This window comes from Lutjanus erythropterus, chromosome 18 (assembly GCF_056507025.1).
Source record: "Lutjanus erythropterus isolate fLutEry1 chromosome 18, fLutEry1.hap2, whole genome shotgun sequence".
In the NCBI taxonomy this organism is placed as follows: Eukaryota; Metazoa; Chordata; class Actinopteri; order Lutjaniformes; family Lutjanidae; genus Lutjanus; species Lutjanus erythropterus.
The window spans coordinates 10,989,331-11,013,713 of NC_139334.1; the positions used below are offsets into that span (position 1 = coordinate 10,989,331).

Sequence of the window (24,383 nt, forward strand, 5' to 3'; positions counted from 1 at the left end):
TGTGAGAGCCCACCCACAGGTAAGACGTTTCTCCGTGAGGGAGAAAACTGGATGTGTTCTCCTTCTGGTCACCGTCCTACCTGCGGAGTTGGTCGTATCAAGTGGGCCCACGCTTGATAATATTTCCACCATGGCGACAACAGCATTGAGATCAGTGCTAAAGGCCAAGGTAAGACTTTAACAGTTTTAAAAGTCTCCTCAGTTGCAAATGACGCAGGCAGCTTTTGACAGCTCACATTGTTTACAAAGTGCCAAGTGTCATGTGCTGCAGGATTTAGGTCTGTACTGCTTTACATGCTGAATTATTTCTCACTAGAGGAATCTTTATAATATTTTCTCTGACTTTAGGCTTTTAGATAAGGCACCACGGCTGATTTATAGTATGAATCAAGTGGCCTACATCATCATATCCGGATCAGAATTAGAAATGGTTTATTGCCAAGTAGGTTTTCACTTTCAGGGAATTTGCTGGTGCATAACAACAAACAAACAGTACTAAACATATAAATAAAGATTAAACCAAATACTTTTGGACGAAACAACAGGAATAAAAAAGTAGAGAATGAACAATAACAAAATGTACAAACCAGTAGAAACAAGTGTCACTGTTATGATTTGTGTGTATTTTAATTAACTCTGTAAGAAAACTTGCCACTCTGCACCTACTGGCTTGACTACATTCATTGTTCCAGTCTGCTTCAGTCAACTTGACTTTGTCCCCCTGAAGCCTTCTCACACTTAGTTGCTCATTAATCTTGCAGCTACTTTAGGCTGCTACTGTTAACAGCTGGCTTGTGTATTCAATGTTTTACAAAATCTGTAAACCAAAAAAGTACAATTATAGATTTTGCACATGTTAATATTATTTATTGCATTTTATGATTTGCTGTGTATTGCTACAACACTTAGATGATTAATCAATTAGATATTGTTTCGATAAGCAATCAATTTGAGTTAAATAAAAAAAAAAAAAAAGTCCAAATTCTCTGATTTCAGCTATTGAATTGTGAATATTTTATGGATTCTTTACTCTTTTATGACAGCAAACTGAATATCTTTGTGTTGAATACAAAATATATTTTAGGGTCTCATCTTGGGTTTTGATGAACTCTGATTAACACTTTACTCAGTTTTTTTGACATTTTATGGTTCAAACAGCTAACTGATTAATCAACGATTAAAATGATGAGTAGTTTCAGCCCTGCTGCTGTCTTTCTTTCTCAGGTCCCGCTTAAAGTTGGTCGCATGTGTTATTCCTCTTCAGTGGTGAGTTGAACAAACTAAACATTTGTCTTTTCAGTTGTTATTACTCTTAACATCAAATGTCATGCCTGGATCATGAACCTGCTGGCTACATGCAGATGTGACATAACATCTCTCCTCACAGCCCACCACCAAGCTCTTCATTGATGGAAAGTTTGTTGAGTCCAAGACCTCAGAATGGATCGATATTCACAATCCTGTAAGTATTTCACCTGGAGAGGATCACCAAGCAAAACCTTCTTACAGTATGTAACAGTGTTAGGTATATCCTGCTGTAACGTGTGATGTTGCTTAACCTGTTAAATAACATTTAATGTCAGTGCGTGTGGGTACAAACTGGTTTCTGTGGCTGAGCATCTTTCATTAACCTGTAGTGAAATTGCAAATGTACAACTAGAAAGAGTTCAGTTTAATGTTTAAAATAAGTAAAATGATACCAAAATAACTAAATAAATATTTCTTAAACCTCAGCTACACTTGGATAACAAGTCATAATCTAATCATAAATAGATTGAATGTGGAAATTCTGTGTATTACTCTGTCCTGCAGATTTATGGCCCACATAATCTGTTAAAGATCTGCTAAGATTCACTTTTTTTTTTTTTTTTTTTTACAGAACTTTCAGTCAGCTTAAACAGCCTCTTATGATTGAATCTAATCTTTAGCTGATTAATGGGAATTTCTCTCCTTTTTTTCTTCTCTGCAGGCAACCAACGAGGTGATCTCCCGCGTACCCAAAGCCACCCAGGAGGAGATGTTGGCCGCTGTGGACTCGTGCTCTAGAGCCTTTCAATCCTGGTCCGAGACTTCCATCTTGGCTCGGCAGCAGGTCTTTCTGCGCTATCAGCAGCTTATCAAGGACAACATTGTAAGTCAAAGGGTCAGAAAGTATAAGGTGCAGCTGAACACAACACTTTACTGTTAGCGCTCTTGAACTTGTTTTATTGATGATTTATTAGGCTTAACAATTGTTACATTTGACCTATTTTTGAAAAAAAGTCTTTTAAACTTTTTCACATTAATTCGGAGCCTGTTGTTCGTATTTGACACTAAAACTGTAGTTTAGATTCTATTAAATCTAAACCTGAAAACAAAGGACTGACACGAGGATCATCTTGTGTTTCAGAAAGAACTCGCCAAGGCCATCACAGTGGAGCAGGGCAAGACCCTTGCAGACGCAGAGGGGGATGTGTTCAGAGGCTTGCGTAAGTTTATCTCACACACACACACGTGCACATATACATACCTTTACAAAGGGCAAAAAATAAGTAAACGTTTGCATGTTATGTAGGCTTTTGCTTTGTGGTTGCAGGAAGAGTTAATGAGTTATTCATGACCAGAACAAAGTGCAACTTCCTCCATGAGTCCTTTGAATGACACCCAAGTTGTTTTAAATTAACAATTTAACTCTGAAAATTGATTTTTATGAGTGCTAGTGTTGTTTTGCATTACAAAATAAAGACACAATTCTACATTGAAGACGTATCCTGATTGCTCTGTTTTCAGTACGTTTGTTCCACAACACTGACAGCTGGTCTCAATAACCGCTCTTATGAACAGATTCCTTCTTAAAGGGATACTTCACTGAAACTGATGAATGAAAATTCAGTCATTATGTACTCACCTTCATGCTGATTGAAGATCAAGTTTATTTTTTTATTCCATAAAACACTGCTGGATTTTCACAGGAAAACAGCGTTGCAGAATCTTTCAAATAATTGAAGTGAATGGTGACCCGTTTTCAAATGTAAAAAAAGCAACAACGACATGATGAATGCCTCCATACTGTTTGTCTGGTGTAGTCCAATGCTAGGGACTAAACTAAACCCAAACTTCAATCAGCATGAGGGTGAGTACATAATGACTGAATTTTCATTTGGTTGAACAACCTCCTAACTAAGGAGAACAATTCCATTGCATCTGCTTCCAGCTAATGTCAACACACTTGATACTTGTCTCACTAGAGCAGATCATACACACAGACGCACATAAAACCACACACACAAGCAACGCTGACAGCTTGTCTATGCCCAATCACTACAAAAATATAATCAGTAATATAATCAGCCTGATTCAGATTAGCAGACTATCTTAGCTTGACAAATCTTGCAAAACATAAAAGAAAACAAACTGACTGTGTTTCATGCTCTGTATTTCTTCTCTGCACAGAGGTCGTGGAGCACGCCTGCAGCATCACCTCTCTGATGCTCGGTGAAACCCTGCCCTCCATCACCAAGGACATGGACACCTATACCTACCGCCTTCCCCTCGGGGTGTGTGCAGGCATCGCCCCCTTCAACTTCCCCGCCATGATCCCTCTGTGGATGTTCCCCATGGGCATGGTGTGTGGCAACACTTACCTGCTGAAGCCTTCAGAGAGAGTGCCCGCCTGCGCCATGCTGCTGGTTAAGATGCTGCAGGATGCTGGCGCTCCAGACGGGACGCTCAACGTCATCCATGGCCAACATGCTGGTAAGAGTGCCCCAGTAAGTAGTGTACATGATGACACTGTATCATTAAGGGCAGAAATTCACTACAACATATGAGATCTAGACATGTCCACCTGATAATAGGGGTGCACAAAAAATGTGTATTTGCATTTTTATTAGTATCATGTTTTGTATTATATTTTGTATTATGTGTACTATTATGTTCTGTGATACTGTATAGATTCTCAAGACAAAAACACTATCGCTTTTTAATTAATAGTTTACATGCAACGATTCATGGCAGTGTGTAATCTACAGTATCTTCTGCCTGTTGACCTTTCTGCTCTAACGCAACAACATAAACTGAGACTTGAACAAGTCAACAACATCTTTCCTTTGCTCAGATTGCACAAAATGTAGTGCAACAATGTTGGATGTTACAGGAATTATAATAAGTAAAAATGCAAATTTTTAACTAAATAGCCCTACTTGATAGCATGACATATAGAATCTCAGGGTCTGAAATTCAGGCCCATTAAACAAAAAAAATAGTCTTGATCATTTGCCTCAGTGACTAATGACTTTTTTGAATCTATAGATGGACACGTTTCTTTTATGCAGTTGCCTGTTTTTGTGTGTAATGTTCAGCCTTCGCTTCCTCTGACATTTAGCTGATCAAAACAAAAGTTTTTCCTTGACCAAAATATGTCAGTTTTTTATCTGTTCCTCTTTAATCTAACATTCATTGATTATTATGACAAAAATAGGAATGAGGTAGGGCAGCACAGTTGATTGAAATATTTGTTACATGGCCAAGAGCAATATCCAAATGTCAGAAGTTGCAATTTTTTGATGAAGGAAAAGTGTGACAAAATGTCCTTGTTATGAACATTTAACTGATATTCTCTGTAATGCAGTACCACATAGTATTTGAAATATCAGTGGATATAAATTACAGTGGTTGATTAAAGGGTATCTAACTAACTGTTTTTTTGGTGCAGCTGTTAATTTCATCTGTGACCATCCGTCCATCAAGGCGATCAGCTTTGTTGGCTCAAATCAAGCTGGAGAGTATATTTACGAGAGGGGTTCTAAAAATGGCAAGAGGGTCCAGTCGAACATGGTGAGTATCAAATGAAGCAACAGCTGTAATGTCTGACACTTGCTGTAAATGTCCAGAAGGTGGCAGCATTGTCCAACAGATTGTTGGCAGTCATCGCTCCTCCTCACTGCCAGCTGTACAGATGAGATTGCAGCTGTGCATCACTGCTAAAGAGCCAAACTGTGAATTATAAATGTTTCATCTATTTATTTTGATCCATTTCCATCAATCCCATATGGACTGAAATGTGGAACACATTTAGTGTATACAATTTGTAGGCTGTTTGTGTATAACTCCCTGATATTAAGTTCTCACTTGTGACTACCAGCTGCTGTAAAATGCAGATCAAACAGCAGCAGACTAACCACTTCTTATACACTATAGGGAGCCAAGAACCATGGTGTGGTGATGCCTGATGCCAACAAAGAGAACACTCTGAACCAGCTTGTGGGTGCTGCTTTCGGGGCAGCGGGACAGCGCTGCATGGCTCTGTCCACAGCCATCCTGGTGGGCGAGGCGCGGAGCTGGCTGCCGGAGCTGGTGGAGCGAGCCAAGGCTCTGCGCGTGAATGCAGGTACCGCGCCCCGTCACCCCACCCTTCACCTCTGCCTCTCCTGAGCCCCCGTGGGCCCTTCTCGGTTTAGTCATCTTGGGGGCCACCCACGCCGCCCTAACCACACCTCTCGCCTTTTGCCCTGCTTTAACTTCACATTGGGAGTCAGCTGTGAGAGAGCGCTTGTTGAGTCAGCCATGCTGCAAATTTGTGGCCAGATCTGCGGCCCAGACCTAAATGGCGGTTCAGAGCATCAAATCCTTTGAGAAAGGAAGTTTATGTGGAGTAAAATAGAGAATGATTCTCCCTGTTTGCTGTGATATGGACTCTAATTTGTCCAGTGCACAGGAAACCCGTAAGTATCCGTTTTTTGAGGGAGTGCCTCAGGGTGCCCCTCGTCCTGGCTTTTTGCGTGTTTGTGGCAAAAGACTTGAATTTGAATGTCAGTACCCGTAATGTGCTCACATCATGTGAGTGCCATAGTATGTAACCTTATAGCTGTTTATTTTCTCCTGCTAGGAGACCAGCCTGGCGCAGACTTGGGGCCTCTGATCTCTCCCCAGGCCAAGGAGAGAGTCTGCAGTCTGATCCAGAGCGGTGTGGACGAGGGAGCCAAGGTGCTCCTGGATGGCCGAAAAGTCAACGTCAAGGGTTACGAACATGGCAACTTTGTGGGTCCCACCATCATCAGCAATGTCACAGTACGTGGGTTTGATATCTTTATGTGCACAGATGTATTTGCATCACCGTTTGAAGGGATAGTTCACCTCAAAGTGAAAAATCCATTTTTCCTTTCATCTGAGTTTTTTAGATATCGGTTACAGAGATGTCTGCCTTCTCTCCGATATGTAGAATTAGATGGCATTCAGCCTGTGATGCTCAAAGCGCCCAAAAAAATACATTACTACTTTGAAAAAAAGAAGCATCTGGGCTTACTTCAGGCACATTCACACCAAGCCAAGGATGTAGCTGAACAGTGTTTATTAGTTAGAACATATCAAGATTAAAAATTACAAAAGGGTGCCGACCAGTTTCAACCCACACTGGGTCCTCTTCAGGATGTGGCTAGAAAGAGGAGTCAACCATAGTGCAATGTCATGACTCAGTCTCCTCCACTCTTAAAACGATGTTGACTATCATATCTTCATCATCACTATTTATGTGGATAACCCTTATTTATGTTCTGCCACTCTATCTCTAAAACATCTCTCAGTGAATGTAACAACATTCACAGTGGCGGGTGAGGCGGTATACAACAAAAGTCTAGTTTCAGTTGATAAAATATTTATTTTTCTGTATCTCTCTCATCTTCAGATCTACAAATTCCTTCTGTTATATAATATTGGAGCCATGATTATAAGTGGTTTGCATACATTTGACAGCCCTTGTCAGGTCTCTTGTGTCTGCGGTGTAAGTCTGTCTTTTATGCAGGAGGCTTGTTTGCAGTAGAAGGAAGATGGTGGAAAAATCTCCATAAGGGAGGGCCCACCCCTAAGAATATCCCAATTAGTCAAAACCTGTCTTTCTACTATAGAGAGAAAGTGTTTCCTACATTAAGCCGTTCACAACAAGGTCTGTGGACTATGTTGAGTAACGGAGTCATGATTTCTGGAAAGAGACTGCTGTTGAGTTTTTCTTTCTTTTGTAGTATTATTTCAACCTTTATTTGATAGGACAACTTGAGATAGACAAGAAGTGCGGGAGAGAGTGGGGGTGTTCCATTATATCGGAGAGAAGACAATACTGTATCTCCAAAACCCTGCAACTCACACCAAAACAATCTAGATCTGAGGTGTTCAAAGTCAGGGGGCCTCCAAACAATTTCGTTGGAGGTTCAGTGAGTGGAAGCGTAAAAATTAGTAATCAAAAGGAGATCCCATAGAAAAGCCTTAAGTGTGTGATTTGGTGAAACAAATAGTTCAGAGATGAGTTGGACAGAACTTTTTTTTATGTGTAGCGTGAAGTTGTAAATTGTGAAGATGTAAAACAACATAAGGCCATCTTGAATGTCTATGGGGTTCCAAGCTTTGTCTGAGTCTGAGTCTTTGAAAAACACTGTTCTAGATGGATAAATAGCACTACAGACCAGAGGAAAAATATGTATTTTTGATTTGGGCCTGAACTGTCCGTTCAGTAACAAGTCTAAAACTTAACTGCGGCTAGTGACAGTGTTCATTTTGTGCTCTGACAGCCTGAGATGAAGTGCTACACTGAGGAGATCTTCGGGCCTGTGTTGGTTGTTCTCGAGGCGGACACTCTGGATGATGCCATCAATTTGGTCAACGGGAACCCATACGGCAACGGCACAGCTATCTTCACCACAAATGGCGCCACTGCACGCAAATACACGCACGAGGTGGACGTGGGCCAGGTGAGAGTGGCTGCAGCCTCCAAATGTGTTCCTCTGTTTTGGGAGAAAGGAGACATTCACAACCCTCTGTCATGTCCATACAGCATCTCAAGCAGGGAGAACATCACATTTCTGTTTGAAAACCTTCACACATATTAAAAAAACAATTATTTTCCATGTCAAGTATAGCCTTGTTTGCCTGTAACCTAAAATAAACACATTCGGCAACCCCCTTTCCTCCACTTCCCCACCGGTCAAGGCTACAAATAGCTACAGCAAATATGTGTCTGTTAACAGGAAAACAGGGGGACATAGAAACATTTTTCCAGGTAGTATACGAGCAGGGAAATCTTAAATTAAACTCGAGAGGGATTCCTAGGGTCCTGTTCAACATTTTAGCATAAATTTGGCCTACCTTTACCCTGTTTGTTTGCCTGTGGAGCCTTAGTTATGTCCTGTGTTTGCTGTTCACATGTCGGGGAATGCTGTGCAGGCCATGTGCTGTCCTCCGCTCCAAACCTCGATGCAACAAACATCTACTTTTCCTTTTTTTTTCCCTCCGCCCTGCACCTTCGCCAAAAGGCCTTTGTGTGTCCAAACTTATTCCCGCTGTTTGAAACATTCTAAACCAAACATGCCATGCCTCTATTGCCTCCATAACAAAATGTTTTATTTAGTTTTTCTTCTCTTTCATAAGACCATGCTGTGCTTTAAAAACTACAATATAAGCCACAGGTTTAGCTTTGTTTGGTGCGATCGTGTAAGCTTGTTTTTTTAAACATCACGGATATACCACATCTCTCATCAGCCGCATCGCACTCATCCTAGCAATTTAGGCTCCTGAGGAATTGTTTTACAAAGCTTCCAGTTATGGAAATGAAAGGGAAAATGCTTGTTTTCCACAGGTTGGAGTCAACGTTCCCATCCCTGTTCCACTGCCGATGTTCTCCTTCACTGGATCAAGAGGATCCTTCAGAGGAGACATGAACTTCTATGGAAAACAAGTATGAAATAAATGCATCTTATTGACACAAGTAGAAGAAAAGCACACGTGTAGCAGAATTGAGTTTTGATGTAAATGTTTTTTATTTTTTTCTCTCAGGGCATTCAGTTCTACACACAGATCAAAACTGTCACCTCACAGTGGAAAGCTGAAGATGCTACCTTGAAAAGTCCTGCAGTTACCATGCCAACTATGGGACGCTAAATGCTCCATCCAAGTGCTACTGTTCAGTCAGATAAACGTGAAGACCTAGATGCCCTTCTTCCACATAGAAAACTATATATATATTAATAATATTCCCCGTTTTTAAAGGCTTTATATTAGATATATATATGTATAGACACTGTAAATGTGAACCACTGTGGCCAAAACTTTAACTATGCAAAACATCTGCAGCTGAGGCGATGTTATAAGATCAATATCATTTCCTCAAATACAACACTGATATTGAAACACGTGTGTATTTATTCACAGTGTAGTGTGTATAATCCTCAGGAATGAATGTTGCCATGGACACACTGCATGAACCTCTGATGATTGTTAGTACCTGGTGTAAATTCTGGTATCAGACCTTTCTGGCCAGAAACTTAACGGGCTGGTTGCACAAACACCTAAGGTTAAGATTTTCCCCGAAGTCTGAGTTAAGGATTCCCTAAAATTCAAAACACCCTCATGTATTTTCTGTAAGGTTTCTTTGAAATGAGATGAAATGTTTACTAAGTATTTAAGGTTTTCTTCTCATCTTTGTCTTATACTTAAGGAATCACTTAAAGTTTAACCTAATGCTGCATGATTTTTGCATTTTTAACTGGAAAAAAAGATTAAAATTGTGATTATATGATATTTGTTGGGGTTTGTACCAAACAATGAAACAAACATCCTGAGAACTTTGTTTAGGTCAGGGCATCTATGCAGCTCTACAGCACTTCATAACAATGCTGTTTTGTCACACGTTTCCTTTTTTAAAATGCAACAAAAAACAAAAGACCTTAACAACCAAAGTAAGGAAAAGAAAACTGATGGTACCTCTGACTGTCTTAACCACAGCATGGCTGAGTTTATAGGGATAAATGAATGACATCTGGAATAAATTCAGTTTTTTTTTTTAAATCCCCAATTCCAAAATAGCTGATGCAGTGTTAAAATGTACAAAACAGCAAATCCCCTTTGACTTGTATTCAGTTGAATACAGTACAAAGACAAGGTATTTAATGTTGAAGATGATTAACTTTATTCTTTTTGTAAATATACACTCATTCTGAATTTGATGCCTACAGCACATTGCAAAAGAAGTTGGTACAGGGGCAACAAAAGACTGAAAAAGTTTTTGTAATGCTCAAAAAACACCTGTTATGAACAATCCACAGGTACACAGGTGATAGTATCATGACTGGGTGTGAAAGGGGCAGCCTTAAAAGGGGTAATTTGTTCACAAGAGTGGGATGAGGTTCACCACTGTGAAAAACTATGCAAACAAATAGTCAAACAGTTAAGAACAAAAACATTTCTCAACACGCAATTGCAAGGAATTTAGATTTCACCTTCCACAATCAATAATAATATTAGAATCTGGATTAATCTTTGCACGTAAGGGGCAAAGCTGAAACCCAACATTGAATGCTCGTGACCTTTGACCCGCCAGGCAGCCCTGCATTAAAACCCTACATGTTTATATCAAGGATATTACTCCATGGGCTCAGGAACACTTTGGAGGACTGTTGTCAGTAAACAGGGTTTAGTGTCCATGGCATGGCATTTCATACAGGTATTGGAGCAACATATGCTGTCATCAATACACCTTTTTTTTAGAGACATCCCTGTTTATTTCAGCAAGACGATGTCAAGACTACAAAACCAAGCTGTCTTAAGACTGCAGAATGTCTGCAGGATTACAACAGTGTGGCTTCATAGTAAAAGAGTCTGGGTACTAGACTGGCCTGCCTGTAGTCCAGACCTGTCTCTCATTGAAAATGTGTGGTGGATTATGAAGTGCAATATACCACAACAGAGACCTGTTGAGTAACTGAAGTTATCTATAAACCAAGAATAGGTAAGAATTTCGCTTTCAAAGCTTTACAATGCTGGATGGAACCTATAACCTATATATATATAACCTATATAAAAATCTCTTTCAATTCAGTAAATGCCTTATTCCTTAACTAAGGAAACCCTTTGAGGTATTCTGTGCAACACCATTATGTAAATCCCTCAGCTGAAGAGAAATAAAGCTGAGTGTCATGTTTAAGGATCAAATGTGAGGTGTATTGTGCAACTGGCCCCAGATCCTTTAAAGAATGAAAGAAAGAAATTCTCACAAGCCATATGTATGTATATATGCACAGTAAGATATTTATAATGAACACAAACATCTTGTATACACAAGATTTACACTCTGTGGGAAGTGCACAAAGCAGAGGCAAACAATCCAGAATGTGAAGTGAAATGAAGAGGCCACACAGAGGTCATGTGGTGTGTATATCCGGCAGGCTGTTTGGGTTCGAGGGCAGAAGGGGCCGAGGCGCCTGAGTGATGAAAGTCGCTTGGGAGAGCTCCTCTGTAATTCTGGAAGACAGTCATTATTATGCAACGTTAAGATAAATGATAAATCACACCTAGGCACTTGTGTTCTCACAGCCGATACATTTTCAGCTAAACATGGAGCTTGGGACCAATAAATCTATACAGGCCTCATAATTGCAAGGATGAGGACATTCTTTCAGTGTCTTACCCAGCTGCATCGCTGTCAATAAGGCTCTTCTTCTCAGAGGAGGCAGAAAAAGACAGATGTTGGTTGGCTCTCCTATCAGGAAAATGCAGAGTTGCAGTTAAATACAGAAAGCCATGTTTTAGCACATGGGTGTCTATTCACTCGGGCCTGCAGTCTGTCCTGGAAAGGGGTTACTCTGGGTCAACACAATGCACATGGACATGGATAATTTTGAGCCGCCAAATGTTCTGTGATACTCTGCTGGTGCCAGACCACTGTTAACATGAATACACATCTCGTCCTGTCTGCCATACCCCCATACAGTGGATCCAGATCCCCTGCACACTCCTCTCTGCAAATCATGTTACCAGCTGCTCTCTGACCACAGGCGTTCAAAGAACAAAATAAACTGCTGGTGCACGTGAAGAGGGGCCAATAGGCTGAAAGCAAATCGACGTGACCAGATGTTTGTTTCCAAGCACACGACTCTGCGGCCGGGCCTATTTTTACTATTGTGCCCAGACTCTTTCTTCATTCTTTTTAAGCAGCTGGATGGAAAAGAAAATTGGTTGAAGGCTAACTGATGTTTTATGGTATCCTCTTCTGCTGAGAAAATGGCTGTTTAAAACATTAAAAAGAGGGAGGAGTTACCAGAAGTTCAGCCTGAACTACTGCTGTTTGGTGTCACTGCACTTTGTTGTTCAGAGGTTAATTCATCCAGAAGTTTCAGTCCATTTTCGGGAATTACAAGTGGATGGTACAGTATTATTTAGGATGATGTCAATGAGCAATACAAGAGCAACCAGTGAGTCTTTTGCTAAGACAAACATAATATACGCTTCTAGGAGTTTTATTACCTATCCTGCTGCCTGTTAATTTTAGCAAAGAGAAGCCTGAGTAGTTGTTCCTTCTGCTCCCAAGTAAGGTCTGATATGTCAACTTTGCTGCCTGGTGGATGAGTCCTTAAAGACAAGTGGATGAGAGAAAAAGAAATGTTAACCTCTGCTATTATACACATTCTTACAGGCTGTATTAAAGGGATAGTTCAGATTCTTTGAGGTGGGGTTATATGAGATACTTACACATAGACAGTTTATTACCTACAGTAGATGGTGGTCAGCATGCCCCCAGTATTTTGTAGGAAGCAAACAATGTACTGTTTGTGCAAAGTCAGTAGCAAAATATGTTTTTAGAGAGAGTAATACATGTTCTTAACTAAGTAATCACACATGCATCATGGCTGCCTTGAGTAGCCTGCGTCCATTTGAAGTGATGGTTGTGTATGCAAACACTTTATTGAAAAGAAAATATATCTGCAGCTTTCGACACCTTATAAAAGACCCACCTAAATATATATCAGTTTAAGTGTATGCTATATTTAGAATATTTTCAGCACTTTACTTTTCCATCAGCCAGCAGTTACAAAAGCTCTCCAAAATATTCTAAATATAGTGTACACTTAAACTGATATTGATTTTTTTTCAGGTAGGCCTGTTTTAACATGGCTGATAGACATTTTGCTGCTGACCCTGTCCACAGCAATACGTTGCTTAGCCTCCATGCTGTTACTCCTCTCAGCTTCTCCAAACTGGGAGTGTGCTGACTGCCATCCACTATACTGTATAATACACTGACGACGATGACCACTGAATGAACTAAAGGTTTACTTTGTGCTGATAAATATGAGGAATTAAAAATATCATAAAGACAAACACAGTTGTATAAGTCATGGAAATGATGACCTACCACCTGGCAGCCTCCTCCATGTCTGAATAGACAGAGTTGGTACTGTAAGGGTTTTTATTAAAGGTCCGGATGGGTGGGAACTTGAGTTTTCCTGCTGTGGCTTCTCTCATACTCCAGCGATAAGCCTGTAGTGCCTCCTTCTTGTACTTTTGCCTGCTGGCCATTATCTCCTGCCTCACCTGAGACAGTGCCTGATGGAAGAACTGCTCCATCTCTGTGCGCTGCTCTACAATGGTGCCTGCCACCCGCTTGATGTGCCCCAATTCCCTCTCCCGCATGGCAAGCACTTTCTGCAGCTTCTCCAGCTCCGCCTGGTCGCTGACCAGGGTCTTCGTCTCCTTCTCTCGCTCAGCTTCCTCAGATTTTTCCTCAGGCTTCAGGGCCTTCTCCAGGGAAGCTATCTTGGCCCTCAGTTTAGACTTTTGCGCTTTCTGGGCCTCAATCCGAGCTTCATTCATCTTTACCCTCAACTCAAATGTGTTCTGGATGAGCAAACAGAAGAGCAAAGTAGTAGTTGTAGTAGTCCCAGATAAAAAAAAGTAGTATTCTTTAGTGTATTAGAAATATAAATTAAGAATACAAAATATATTAAAGGAATATATGATTGTTTTGCTTAAACCTACTACAAGGAGTTTTTTTTTTAACAATTTCAATTTAATACTGATGCCTCTATATGACCTACAGAAGTTGATGAGACCACGTGAGAGAGGACAGGCTATTTCTCTATAGTTATTCTTACTGACTGCCACCGGGTCAGATTCTCTGTAAAGTTGGATGAAAAAAGCCTGTATTTACATTTTCCTAGGTAAAGTAGTATGAGTAGTATGTTAGCCAGTTAAAAAGAAGCAAAATAATTAGTTTTTACATTAAAACACAATATACAATACAAAATATTAAAGTTATTCATTGTAGCTTTAATTTAAAGTATACTTAAATTGTACTTTTAAAAACCGTACTTCAGTTAAGTTAACTTTAATGAAGTAAAAATAAATACAACAATTTCTGCAATACGTCAAGTGGTATTTCAATGTACTTACAATTTACTTTATTATGAGTCTATTGTAAATTGCACATTAGTATACTATATAAACTGCAAATATTATTCTCAAATAGTTTGTAATACAGAATAAGGATGCTTTATTAAAGTGTACTTTAAGTATATTTAAAGTGTTAAGTGTATTTAAGTATGCTTACAAAAAGTGAATTTCAATATAAATTTATTTAAAGCCATACTTAAGTATACTTTGAAAAAGTAGCAAAAACAAGAATTTCATTGCTCAAGCATGTATACTAGTAAATATGTATATAGCCATATACTTTAAGTGCGCTAAGTATACTTGAAGTTGGTCCACTTCAGCACATAAAGCTAAACTAAATACACTTAAAATAATACAATTAAATTACAACTACCACTACAACTAAAATATACTTAGTACAAAATTAGCTGTCTAAAAATAGCATCAAGTTAACTAATCATTAAAACACTTGAAATATTCTGATGATAAGTTTGACTACAAGTACACTCAAGTATGCTAAAATGTAATATACTTAGCATATTTATTTTTCATCAGAGGTAATATCGATGACACCAAGCTAACTTTGGAGAATCCTTTCATTTACATGCCAACATAAAGCTGGAACAGGTATTGATTTATGTGTTAGTCCGTGCTGCTGAGTGACTGGCTGAAGCTTCAACAAGGCAGATTTACTCCCATGATTTACTGTCATCATCAGAGGTAAGATTAATGTGCCCAATATTTATTTGTCTTAAAGAATCTGTGCCAGAAACCTGCAAAAGTGAAGCCACTAAATTTGAAGCCATACACCAGTGGAAACTCACCGCAACCACTGACCACTGAGAGGCTGGGGAGTAGTCAGGAGGTGAGGGGGGAGGTCCGAGCAGGACCACAAGCAAAATACACAGGGTCAGCTCAAGTAAACAACACAAGGAAAAAACCACCTGAAATATATTCTGCGCAGATCTGACAAGTGATTTATAGCTGGAGTGATTGAAAATGACTTCATGGAGATGAATGGTCTCTATCCAAGGACGGTCAGTCCCTAATAGTAACATCGCTGTTTGCTGTCCTATGGTTCAAACATACCTTGTCCAACACCAGGGAGGCATTCTCCTTTGCCAACGAGTTTGCCAACTTCTGCAGGTTCTCTGCCTTCTTTATGTAATGTTTCAGCACTTCATTGACACGGACGTTCTCCTTGAATATGGAGCGTGAGGCGTCATCCAACTGCCTGAATAGTTTACAACAAACAAAAAAGCCATCAAGAAAACTGAACACATCTGTATGGATCTCAATTTTATGCCAGACATCATTTGTATGCATTTTAAGATGTATTTTATCCCACTTGGAGCGATCTATGTCAAAACAAATGCTTTATGAAAAATGTTACACTGTTTATCAGTTAAAGGGAAAGTTCAGTGTTTTTTGAAGTGGGGTCATATGAGCTACTTATTGATAGTCAGGGTATTACTTAAAGTAGATGGCAGTCATCACACCCCCAGTTTGGAAAAGCAGCAGGAGTACTCCTCTCTGCTGGGGCGGGTTGTCCACAATCTACTGTAGGTAATACATTGACTACGGACAAGTACCTTATACAACCCCACTTTAAAAAAATCTGAACTATCCCTTTAAGGCCCTGAGTGTGAGGAGACTGAGTTCTGATCATGTAGAGCATCACACGCAGTTTGGCTCTCAGTTCCCTGGTTCCCACACAGTAAACTGAATTTACTGGGTCAGTGTACTTGACTTTTAAAGAGTGTATTCAAACATTAAATCAATTACTGACACTAAAACCAAACCAGTAGGACCACACCTGGATCAATGCTGGTGTTTTATGAGCTGTGAAAAAAACCCCTAAACATAGCGTATATAAAATATACATCTTATGGCCTCAAAAGTAATAAATTATGGTTTTCCACACATGCATTATATTTTCCTCCCTGCAGGACATTCTGGTGTGGCTGAAAATGTGATCACTGGCTTCAGTGATGTACACTATCATGAACATGACCAAGCAGAGTGGTCAGGAGAATAACATCAGTTGTAGTTATATATATATTCATATACATAAACACTCCTGTGAGTAAATTATTTTTTCTTTGAGTTCTGAGCACATCAAAGAGCAGTTTAAAGAATAAAATTAGATTGTGAAGGAATAGTGGAAACACACTCACTCAATGGCTTCATTGTGGGCTTTCTCCAACACCAGGGCTATCTGTGTCTCCGCTTCCTTCTCCAGGCGAGCCTGCGGGGAAATTTTTGCTAAACTCACTGGGACAATATTAGCCACACTCGATGGTCCTATTTTAACTGCTTAGTAACCATGATAATTAGGGTTAAGACCTGATTTAGGACACATACTATTACAGATGAACAGTTCCTAAGTCGATGTTCCTATCATAATTTAAGATAAAACAAAATATATTACACAAATCTTCCTAAAATCTTGAATAAACGCTCTTAACTCTAGGATAAGTGCCCTAACACGATAGATGCCATATAAGACTGTCCAGCAGACTCTTAGCCCATTTGGTTTCTTTTATCTCCCGGTTTAGTGTTATTGTAAAATTCACAACAAGAACTCATTGACTCATTGGGCCTCATGCAAGAACACTTTCGTGTTCTTGTCTTAAATTTCCCTTACTTTTTTCATACGAAGGGCCCGTACAAACACGCCATGTCAGATTCAACAAACGCTTGGAACTTCAGGAAACATGTAAATTATCCACCTGTATGTATTTGAGTGCACGTGCATGAGACTTGTAAATTAGCATAGTGAACGCCAATAATACCATATAAGGCTACGCTTCCTTTGGAGTTTGATGTTCTGCTGTCAGAGATCCATGAAGGAAAATATGCCATTTGTACAGTGTTAGCAGTGAAATTAAAAGAGTGCTGTTAATGCTGTGTTACCTGAGGGGCGTACTGTCACTGAACTAAAGAGGAAATGTCTCGATATGAAAATGACAAAAGAAAAAAAAGAAAAAAAAAAAACTTGTCACAGTAAGGGGCGATCGGTGACTGCAGCAGGAGGAGAGGGTTAAGGGGAAGTTTTCATTACGGAGACAGAGGACAGAATAAGTGAGGATGTTTGCCTGGACAGAGACTTCATAAACCTGCATGTGCAGATAAACACATAACAGCAGGTAATAACAGTTCATTGACTGAATGCTGATAGACTTTATATGTAAATTTATGATTACATTATAATTTGAAATGTAGTCAAACAGGATTAATGTCAACATAATTATGAAGTATACTTTATTTTTCAAACTCAAAATGTCTCCAAAGTAATGAAATATACAGTCATTAGTGAAAAAATTGGATTTGTGTACCAGCAGACTGACTGCACGTCTCTACGACAGGTCAGGACCACTCGTAAATTGTGTTCGTATCTGAAAGAAAACTCAAAATATAAGAAAAGTGGTTCTTGCATGAGGCCCAATGCTCCTATCCTAAGACAGAAATATCGATACACAAACATCCTAACTTAAATAAATTTTAAGTAAACTCTTTTAACTGTAGGTTAACCATTAAGCTGCCCTTACTTACTTTTCCATCTGTAGCTAACTTATCAACCAGTTGCTAATGGTGGTGTTTGCTGACAGTAGCTAATGGTCCATATGGCTACTTTTTTATTGCTTCGACACAATGAATGCTAAATATGGCATCTCTGTCTGCATCCTGCTTTTGCTTTTTTGCATGTTCTGTTTCTATTATAAAAAAAAACTCTTTGACTGTTTTCAAATCAGACCTCCTAACTTTGATTGTGATTTAGTTGACAATACCTTTTCTATGAAGAATTTGTACTCCATTTTGTTTAGGTTCTCCCTGTGCTCCTTCTCAGCAAAAGCCATGTTTTCTCTGATCTACAAAATAAAAAGGTCATGGTTATTGATAGAATTAACATCCTGACAAAAAGAACAATCACTCTTCAATGGGAACCATTTTATCCTCTCTTTTTTTTATTCCTCACATCACTGAGCTCCTGCTCCATCTGGGCTTTCATCTTCTGAAACTCCTCAATTTCCTTCATTCTAGCCTGGATCATGTCGAAGTCACTGGACTTCTTACTGAACAGCTCCTGCATCTCACTGATTTGAAGGGTGTAGTGTTCAACCTGTTGAAACCAGTGATATAATTAGATACACACCTGCCTCTGGCACTCTCTCTCTCTCTCTCTCTCTCTCTCTCTCTCTCTCTCTCTCAGTCTATCCACTTATTGGAGTTCAATCTTTAAAACATTGACAAATATTTTCAAAATGGTAATTCTATGCTAGCTATTTTTTGCATAGCAGGAGAGAACAATATTAATCTCCCTGGAACTAAACTCAAAATAACAGAATTAGTGGCCGATGGAGAAGACAAAGTAAGCTAAGTAAGCAACAGCTTATTCAAGATTTATAAAGTCTTTGCAACCTAAATACCAACCTAATTATAAACACTTATAAATCAGTTATAAGTGTAGTCTTAAAGTAAAATGGCAGCCATTAACTTATTATCTTGTATCCAGTGTTTGATTTCTTAAATTTCTAATGGCGATGGACCAAGTTTATTTTGTTCCCTTGTGACTAATGGACCCACTAACTATTGTAGATCTAACACGAAACTGACAGGAAGTGACAATTATAAATCTGTCTGGTACTACAGTACCATGGACAGCACCATGGATTTATCAATATACAGTGCAGTTAGACTACTGATATTTCAGAGACATGGTTGGGGTCATAGATTTTAACTTAACTTCTGTCAGATAAACACTCAATGAGTCAGGCACACTAGACTAACAACCCCTCTGCCTCTGCACTCTCTGCTGGGGGATGGAGAGATGGCAGGTGAACAAGGGGGTGTGTTTTGGTTATTTTGCTAACAAGCAGGGATGACATCCTCCTTCACCCCCATCAAATCACCTACTGCTTGTATCCATTTCTGTCTTTGTAGTCCATCACAATGGGATAAGCCCTGAGCCTTTACTTTGTATAAGTGCCTGTTTTTGTTAGCATGCCCACGTCTTTTTCTTCATTGTTTTCTTTTTGTTTTAAAGTTTCTGTTCTGTATATTTCAAAAAAGCCAATAAAATGAACGAAAAGAAGGAAAAACATTGAATGCATGCCTGTAAAAATGCATCCCAGTCATCTATATAGTAGAACTACAGCAAAGTTCCCATACACTGCAGCTTGTGTCGGTCATGGAAGTAGATTTTTGTACCAAAGTTCACACGGGTCAAACTCTTTTGCAAACCGACTTCAGCACAGATCAGACAGTCTAAATACCTCAAGATGCTACTGTGGAAAAGCCAGTCTGAGCAAAAATGTGACAAAATGACCAAAGTCATGAGAGACTAGCAAAACATGCACCCACAAACATGTCCATGACGTTTAAATGAGAGGCTATCAACCGTCTGATTACAACTTTTGGCCTAATCGTTATTCTTCACATAACTCTGTATACGTTCATCTACATCAATGCACCAATCTGCAGTATTTGTTTATTTATTTCAAGATGGTTTGCGTCATATGCAATTTTCACTCTGTATGATCTATCAAATGGTCAGCTTTCCAAAACACATCCACCAGTTTACGGTTAAAAGCCATTCATGTTGCATCCATCTGTCTTTTGCTCACGCTGTGCACAAACTACACTTGGAAAGATTTTATAGAGTAATTATTTGGATGACTGAATTTGTCAACACTCAAGTTTCATCATGTCTCTCCTTTAGACAAACACCAGGCCATTCATGTTCCCTGAGTGTCTTTGATGGAGCACTTTCCATTAGCTAAGTCAATTTTCAAGATGAACCATTTAATCACCTCACAATGAGGAAAGGCCTGTGAAGAGCATGTCTCGAAGAGCTTTAGAGTCAACCACACAACGGTATTTTTTTTCCCGTAACTGGACATATGTGACAGTACCATACATGTCTAAAATAGGGATGTTTCAAGTTGGTCCAGACCAGGCCTCTTTTTTCCTCCTCAGAAGCTTATTGGACTCCATTTTACCAGCATGAAGTAAGAGCTGGAAGATGGAAAACAGCTGCTAACAAAAAAGAAGCCTTTTTTTGTCTAGTAAAGCCACTTGAATTTTGTCATGTCAGTTTGATAGCTTGATCTTAACTACAAGCAGCAGAGGTCAGCGAGGATAAAAGAGGTCCAAATAAGTCCCTTTGGTGTGTTATGTAACTGAAACTGGCATTTTGGAGTAAGGATCTGTGTGAGGTATGGTTAACACATCAAGACCAACACTGTGACTGCCTTTCCCAAACCAAGCACTTTTCAATTATACTTTTTTTCTGTGGCTGCTGGCATAAATAAAAATAACATTAGACCATGTAACTCGGAATGTGAGGGTTTGTTTTTTTGTTTTATGGTCACTTTGTTTGGTTGTTGTTTTCTTGCATAATAAATGTCGACATAATTACACACAAGACAGCTGTTAAGACACAGCACAGCACATTTCTGAGATGCTACAGGTTTAAAGTTGAGCACAGTAAATCATAATATACTATTCTACTATGAACATGCTAGCTTGAGCATGTTTTGTGGGCTCACAATGAAAGCTGCATTTCTTTTCTTGTGGCTGTGTTTCAAAATGAACTTACCAGCTTGTTTTGCTCTTCACGTGCAAGGGCCTCTTGACGTTTGAGGCTTTTCTGCAGCATATCGATCTGTTATAATAACAAGGGACAGTTTGTTAAAAAATGATGGATCACATCAATCATTGTGTTCATTTACCACCATCAATCAACACATTCATTTACCAGTGGTGGAGGAAGTATTCAGATCCCTCTCTTAAGCAAAAGTGATAATTTTACACTGTGAAAATATTCCACCACGAGTCCTGCATTCAAAACCTTACTTACTTATAGGCAACATTTATTTCAAGTGTCAAAAGTAAAAGTAGTCAATGTGCAGAAAAATGGCCTCTGTCAGTGTCTTACTATCATATATGATGTTAGTTTCCATTCAGGTTAAACAGAGTCAGGCTGCTACTATTGTGCGGGTATGACAAATGTATAAAAAAGTAACAAGTAAAATGTCAGACAAGTCAATGTAGTGGAAGAGAAAGTACAATATTTGCAGCTGAGATGTGGTGAAGTGAAAGTATAAAGTTGCATAAAATGAAAATACAGGTATCTTGAATTTGTACTTAAGTACAGTCCTTGAGCAAAGGTAGGGGAAACTGAGGACAATCATAACTTTAACATTTTTTACTGCTACTACTACTACTTGAAAATACTACTACTACTACTACTTGAAATACTGTAACATTCATTTTACTGCAAGAAGTCTTATTATTGTCAACTTTTAGCCCAGTAGGGTTGAAAAAGCATCAATTCTGCAAATGTTTCACAAATCTCACAAATTTTGGGTTCCATTCCAAACACTTCCATTCCTTACCTTCCATGCTCCTTTTTGCTCCTACTGAGCATGTGCAGAATAAGTGTCATCATTTTAGCTTGTTTCTAATTAGTGTAATAGCGTGTGTTACGACTGCCCCCTGTTACAATTGCCCCCGGTCTCCCCTACCCAGTTACCTTCCACTACTGCCCCACACACATACAAACTAAGTCTTGACCTTTTCATCTTTAGCAGTATCCTTTCTCCTCTGAAAGTCAGCGATGTCGAGCGCGTCCCTCTCTGCACGGTACAGCTGGTCGGTTAGGTTCTGGTTCGTGCGTGCCAACTTGTAGCACTGGTCACGGCTCTCCCCGAGCGACTGGTCGGTGACCTTTAACCTCAGCTCCCACAGGGCAGCGTTATCTTTGGCCTTCTCAATGTCCGTCTCTTTGTCCGCTTTGGAGTCCTGTTTGCCGTCTTTTTTCCCTTTCCTGAGACAAAAAACTTGGACTGTCCGTCTGAACTTAAACGTAGCAAAATAGAAGTGAACAAATGTCCGCACTTACCCGCCTTTCGCCTTCTTTACTTTGTTGACTGTCTTCTTCGGCATTACTACAATTATTACTGGCTAAAATACAACACAGAGCAACTCCGTGGTACCACGAGGGTAAGAAGTTACACGGTAATTACCGCAGGTTTTTGACACTTTGTCTAACAGTAACGGTATTTGACAGGTTTCGGAGTAGTGTTGCGAATGTTTGTGGTGTTCTGTTGCCATGGAGACGCTGTAACCGAGGAAGAGGTCGAATTTCTCTGGTACACCACCTCTGGTAACCCATAGAGACTACTGCATTTGAATACTCACGAGTTTATTCAAGTTTGTTTGTAAGGTATATATAAAAATTGTGGTGTGGCCTTAGATCATGTTTATGTCTGAAAAACATTATGTTCAAAAAAAAAAAAAAAAAATCAATTGAATAACAAAAATCTTAAGTGCCAACTGAACTAACTCCAACTACACTACAGTCATACTCTAATATGTTCAATGATTCGTGTCAGATGATAGTTTAATAAAAGGGTTTTGTATTAATGTGGCAACAATTAAATATTAATTGACTCTATGTATATACACACAGAGTTTTGTGCAGGTATGTAAAATACAGGTATGTAAACAGCTATAGTCTTGAGATCATCAGCAAGATCCAGGATAATAATAAGAAAAATAAACAAAAAATATTTATTTTTTATATAGTATATTTGAAGAACAGATGACTACACAAAGATGTTATTGCATCACAAATGTTTTGATAAGGCTGGCCCTTTTTGAAAGCATTATGTATTCTTTACAAAAATATAAACTGGATGTAAACAATGTCTCTTTCCAGAAATCATGACCCAGTTACTCAAGATAATAGATCTACTGGAACTAGTTTCTTTATACTAGAAAGAAAATAGTTCCCTCATGAGACTGTTCGTAAGAAGGTCTGCATGTGACTGTTAATATTAACACCCTTTTCTTTATTAGCATTTATTTATCATCAGCTATTGCTTTTTGTAACTTTTCATATCAGCTTTATGTTTTATATCCCTCCTACAAAAGACGCTTGTTAGTTTCTCCTGTCGCTTTTAATCAATCAGTCCACCGATTTCTGTGGGAGACTATAAGATCCAGATGTCTGTTCTGCTCAAACAGCCTCTGGACTGACACAGAATAGCTGTATTTGTCACTTGTCTTGTAATTACAGTCTTCTCATGCTGGGCGCTATCAAACAGGATCTGTTTGCACATGATCTCCTCCCACATGATGACATGAGATACATTTGGCTCCTGTCAGCGGTATTGTCCATGTTGTCTTGAAAAGAACTATGTGTTACTGGCTGCCATCCCTACTGTTGTTTTTTGCTGAAGTTATGGGAAAACCGCAGAGATCAACGTAAATGCAGTTGGCTTACATCTTCGAAGAAGCTCATCCAGAAGAAACAATGTAAAGTTAGAGCAGGTCATAATTCAAACCCAAAACCGCTGAATCCTCTCCATTATCGTGTTTAGCTCTCTGCAGGAGCCTGAGAATGTCCAGTGCAGATTATTCAGCAAACAAAAAAACGCAGATATCGCAAAAGTGTTGGGTGTAGCTACTGTAAACTGAATCATATAGGGTCGCTCTCTGCTCTGGCATCATGAACAGAGTTTGAAGACTAAATTTAAAGGTAATTACTATGACAGTGAGGAGAGAAAACTGAAATAACCCTGAGCTTTTCAAAGCTGTCATTATCATTGGAATTGTAATGACAAGGTTTGGGTCTCTTCAATGGACTTCTTGGGGTAGGACACCCACAAACATGGCATTCCTGAGGGTAACATTGCAGCATATTAATGATATATTGCGCAGTGCAGATTACAAAGCTGGGGTCCCTTCTTGTGCTTTACGGTTTCAGTTAACTTGCAGCAAAATACCAAAATTGAAACTACCTCTGCTTTAAAACATGGTGTTTGTAATGTGCTGTGTCATGCTGTAGAGGAACACTTTACACACAGTTTATACGGTAGCTGTGCACATTTGGATGACATCCTAACATGATTTAGCAGAATACAGATATTCCACTAGATGTTGTTTAGCTAATTGTATGTTATTTTAGAGTGACTATTTAAAACTTCTGTTGTAAAATCTAAATGCATATGACCTTTTATACGATGGGCAGTTCCTATTCACCATATTCACATGGTGATCATTTTCCTGTGACATCACACTCAGGGTGGGAAGCTCAAATGCTGTTATTGAAAGGTAATGTCGTACTGCTGTTTTCCAGGTTGCAAGTCGTTTAAACATAGAGAATCTGATCACTTAAAGCACACGATTGACCTGCAACTGAAAAG

At 39.2% G+C, this 24,383-nt stretch overlaps 2 protein-coding genes across 2 annotated transcripts; one reads left to right on the top strand and one right to left on the bottom strand.

Annotated features, from left to right (window-relative positions):
- The first annotated feature begins 27 nt into the window (after positions 1–27).
- Positions 28–9,153, top strand: aldh6a1 (aldehyde dehydrogenase 6 family, member A1). The gene is made up of 12 exons (XM_084741759.1): positions 28–169; positions 1,225–1,266; positions 1,388–1,462; positions 1,970–2,131; positions 2,390–2,468; positions 3,433–3,735; positions 4,694–4,815; positions 5,179–5,368; positions 5,867–6,048; positions 7,539–7,718; positions 8,603–8,701; positions 8,800–9,153. Exons 1-12 carry the CDS (start codon positions 131–133, stop codon positions 8,902–8,904), a joined length of 1,578 nt encoding a protein of 525 aa, XP_084597885.1. The 5' UTR covers positions 28–130; the 3' UTR covers positions 8,905–9,153.
- A 1,674-nt stretch (positions 9,154–10,827) lies between these two features.
- On the bottom strand, positions 10,828–22,553 carry LOC146310684 (basal body-orientation factor 1-like). Its single transcript, XM_084743185.1, has 11 exons — positions 22,076–22,553; positions 21,748–22,000; positions 20,771–20,836; positions 18,149–18,292; positions 17,961–18,041; positions 16,347–16,417; positions 15,259–15,403; positions 13,154–13,635; positions 12,265–12,369; positions 11,429–11,500; positions 10,828–11,262 (listed from the first exon to the last, which is right to left on the bottom strand). Exons 1-11 carry the CDS (start codon positions 22,117–22,119, stop codon positions 11,163–11,165), a joined length of 1,563 nt encoding a protein of 520 aa, XP_084599311.1. The 5' UTR covers positions 22,120–22,553; the 3' UTR covers positions 10,828–11,162.
- Between the last annotated feature and the right edge of the window lie 1,830 nt (positions 22,554–24,383).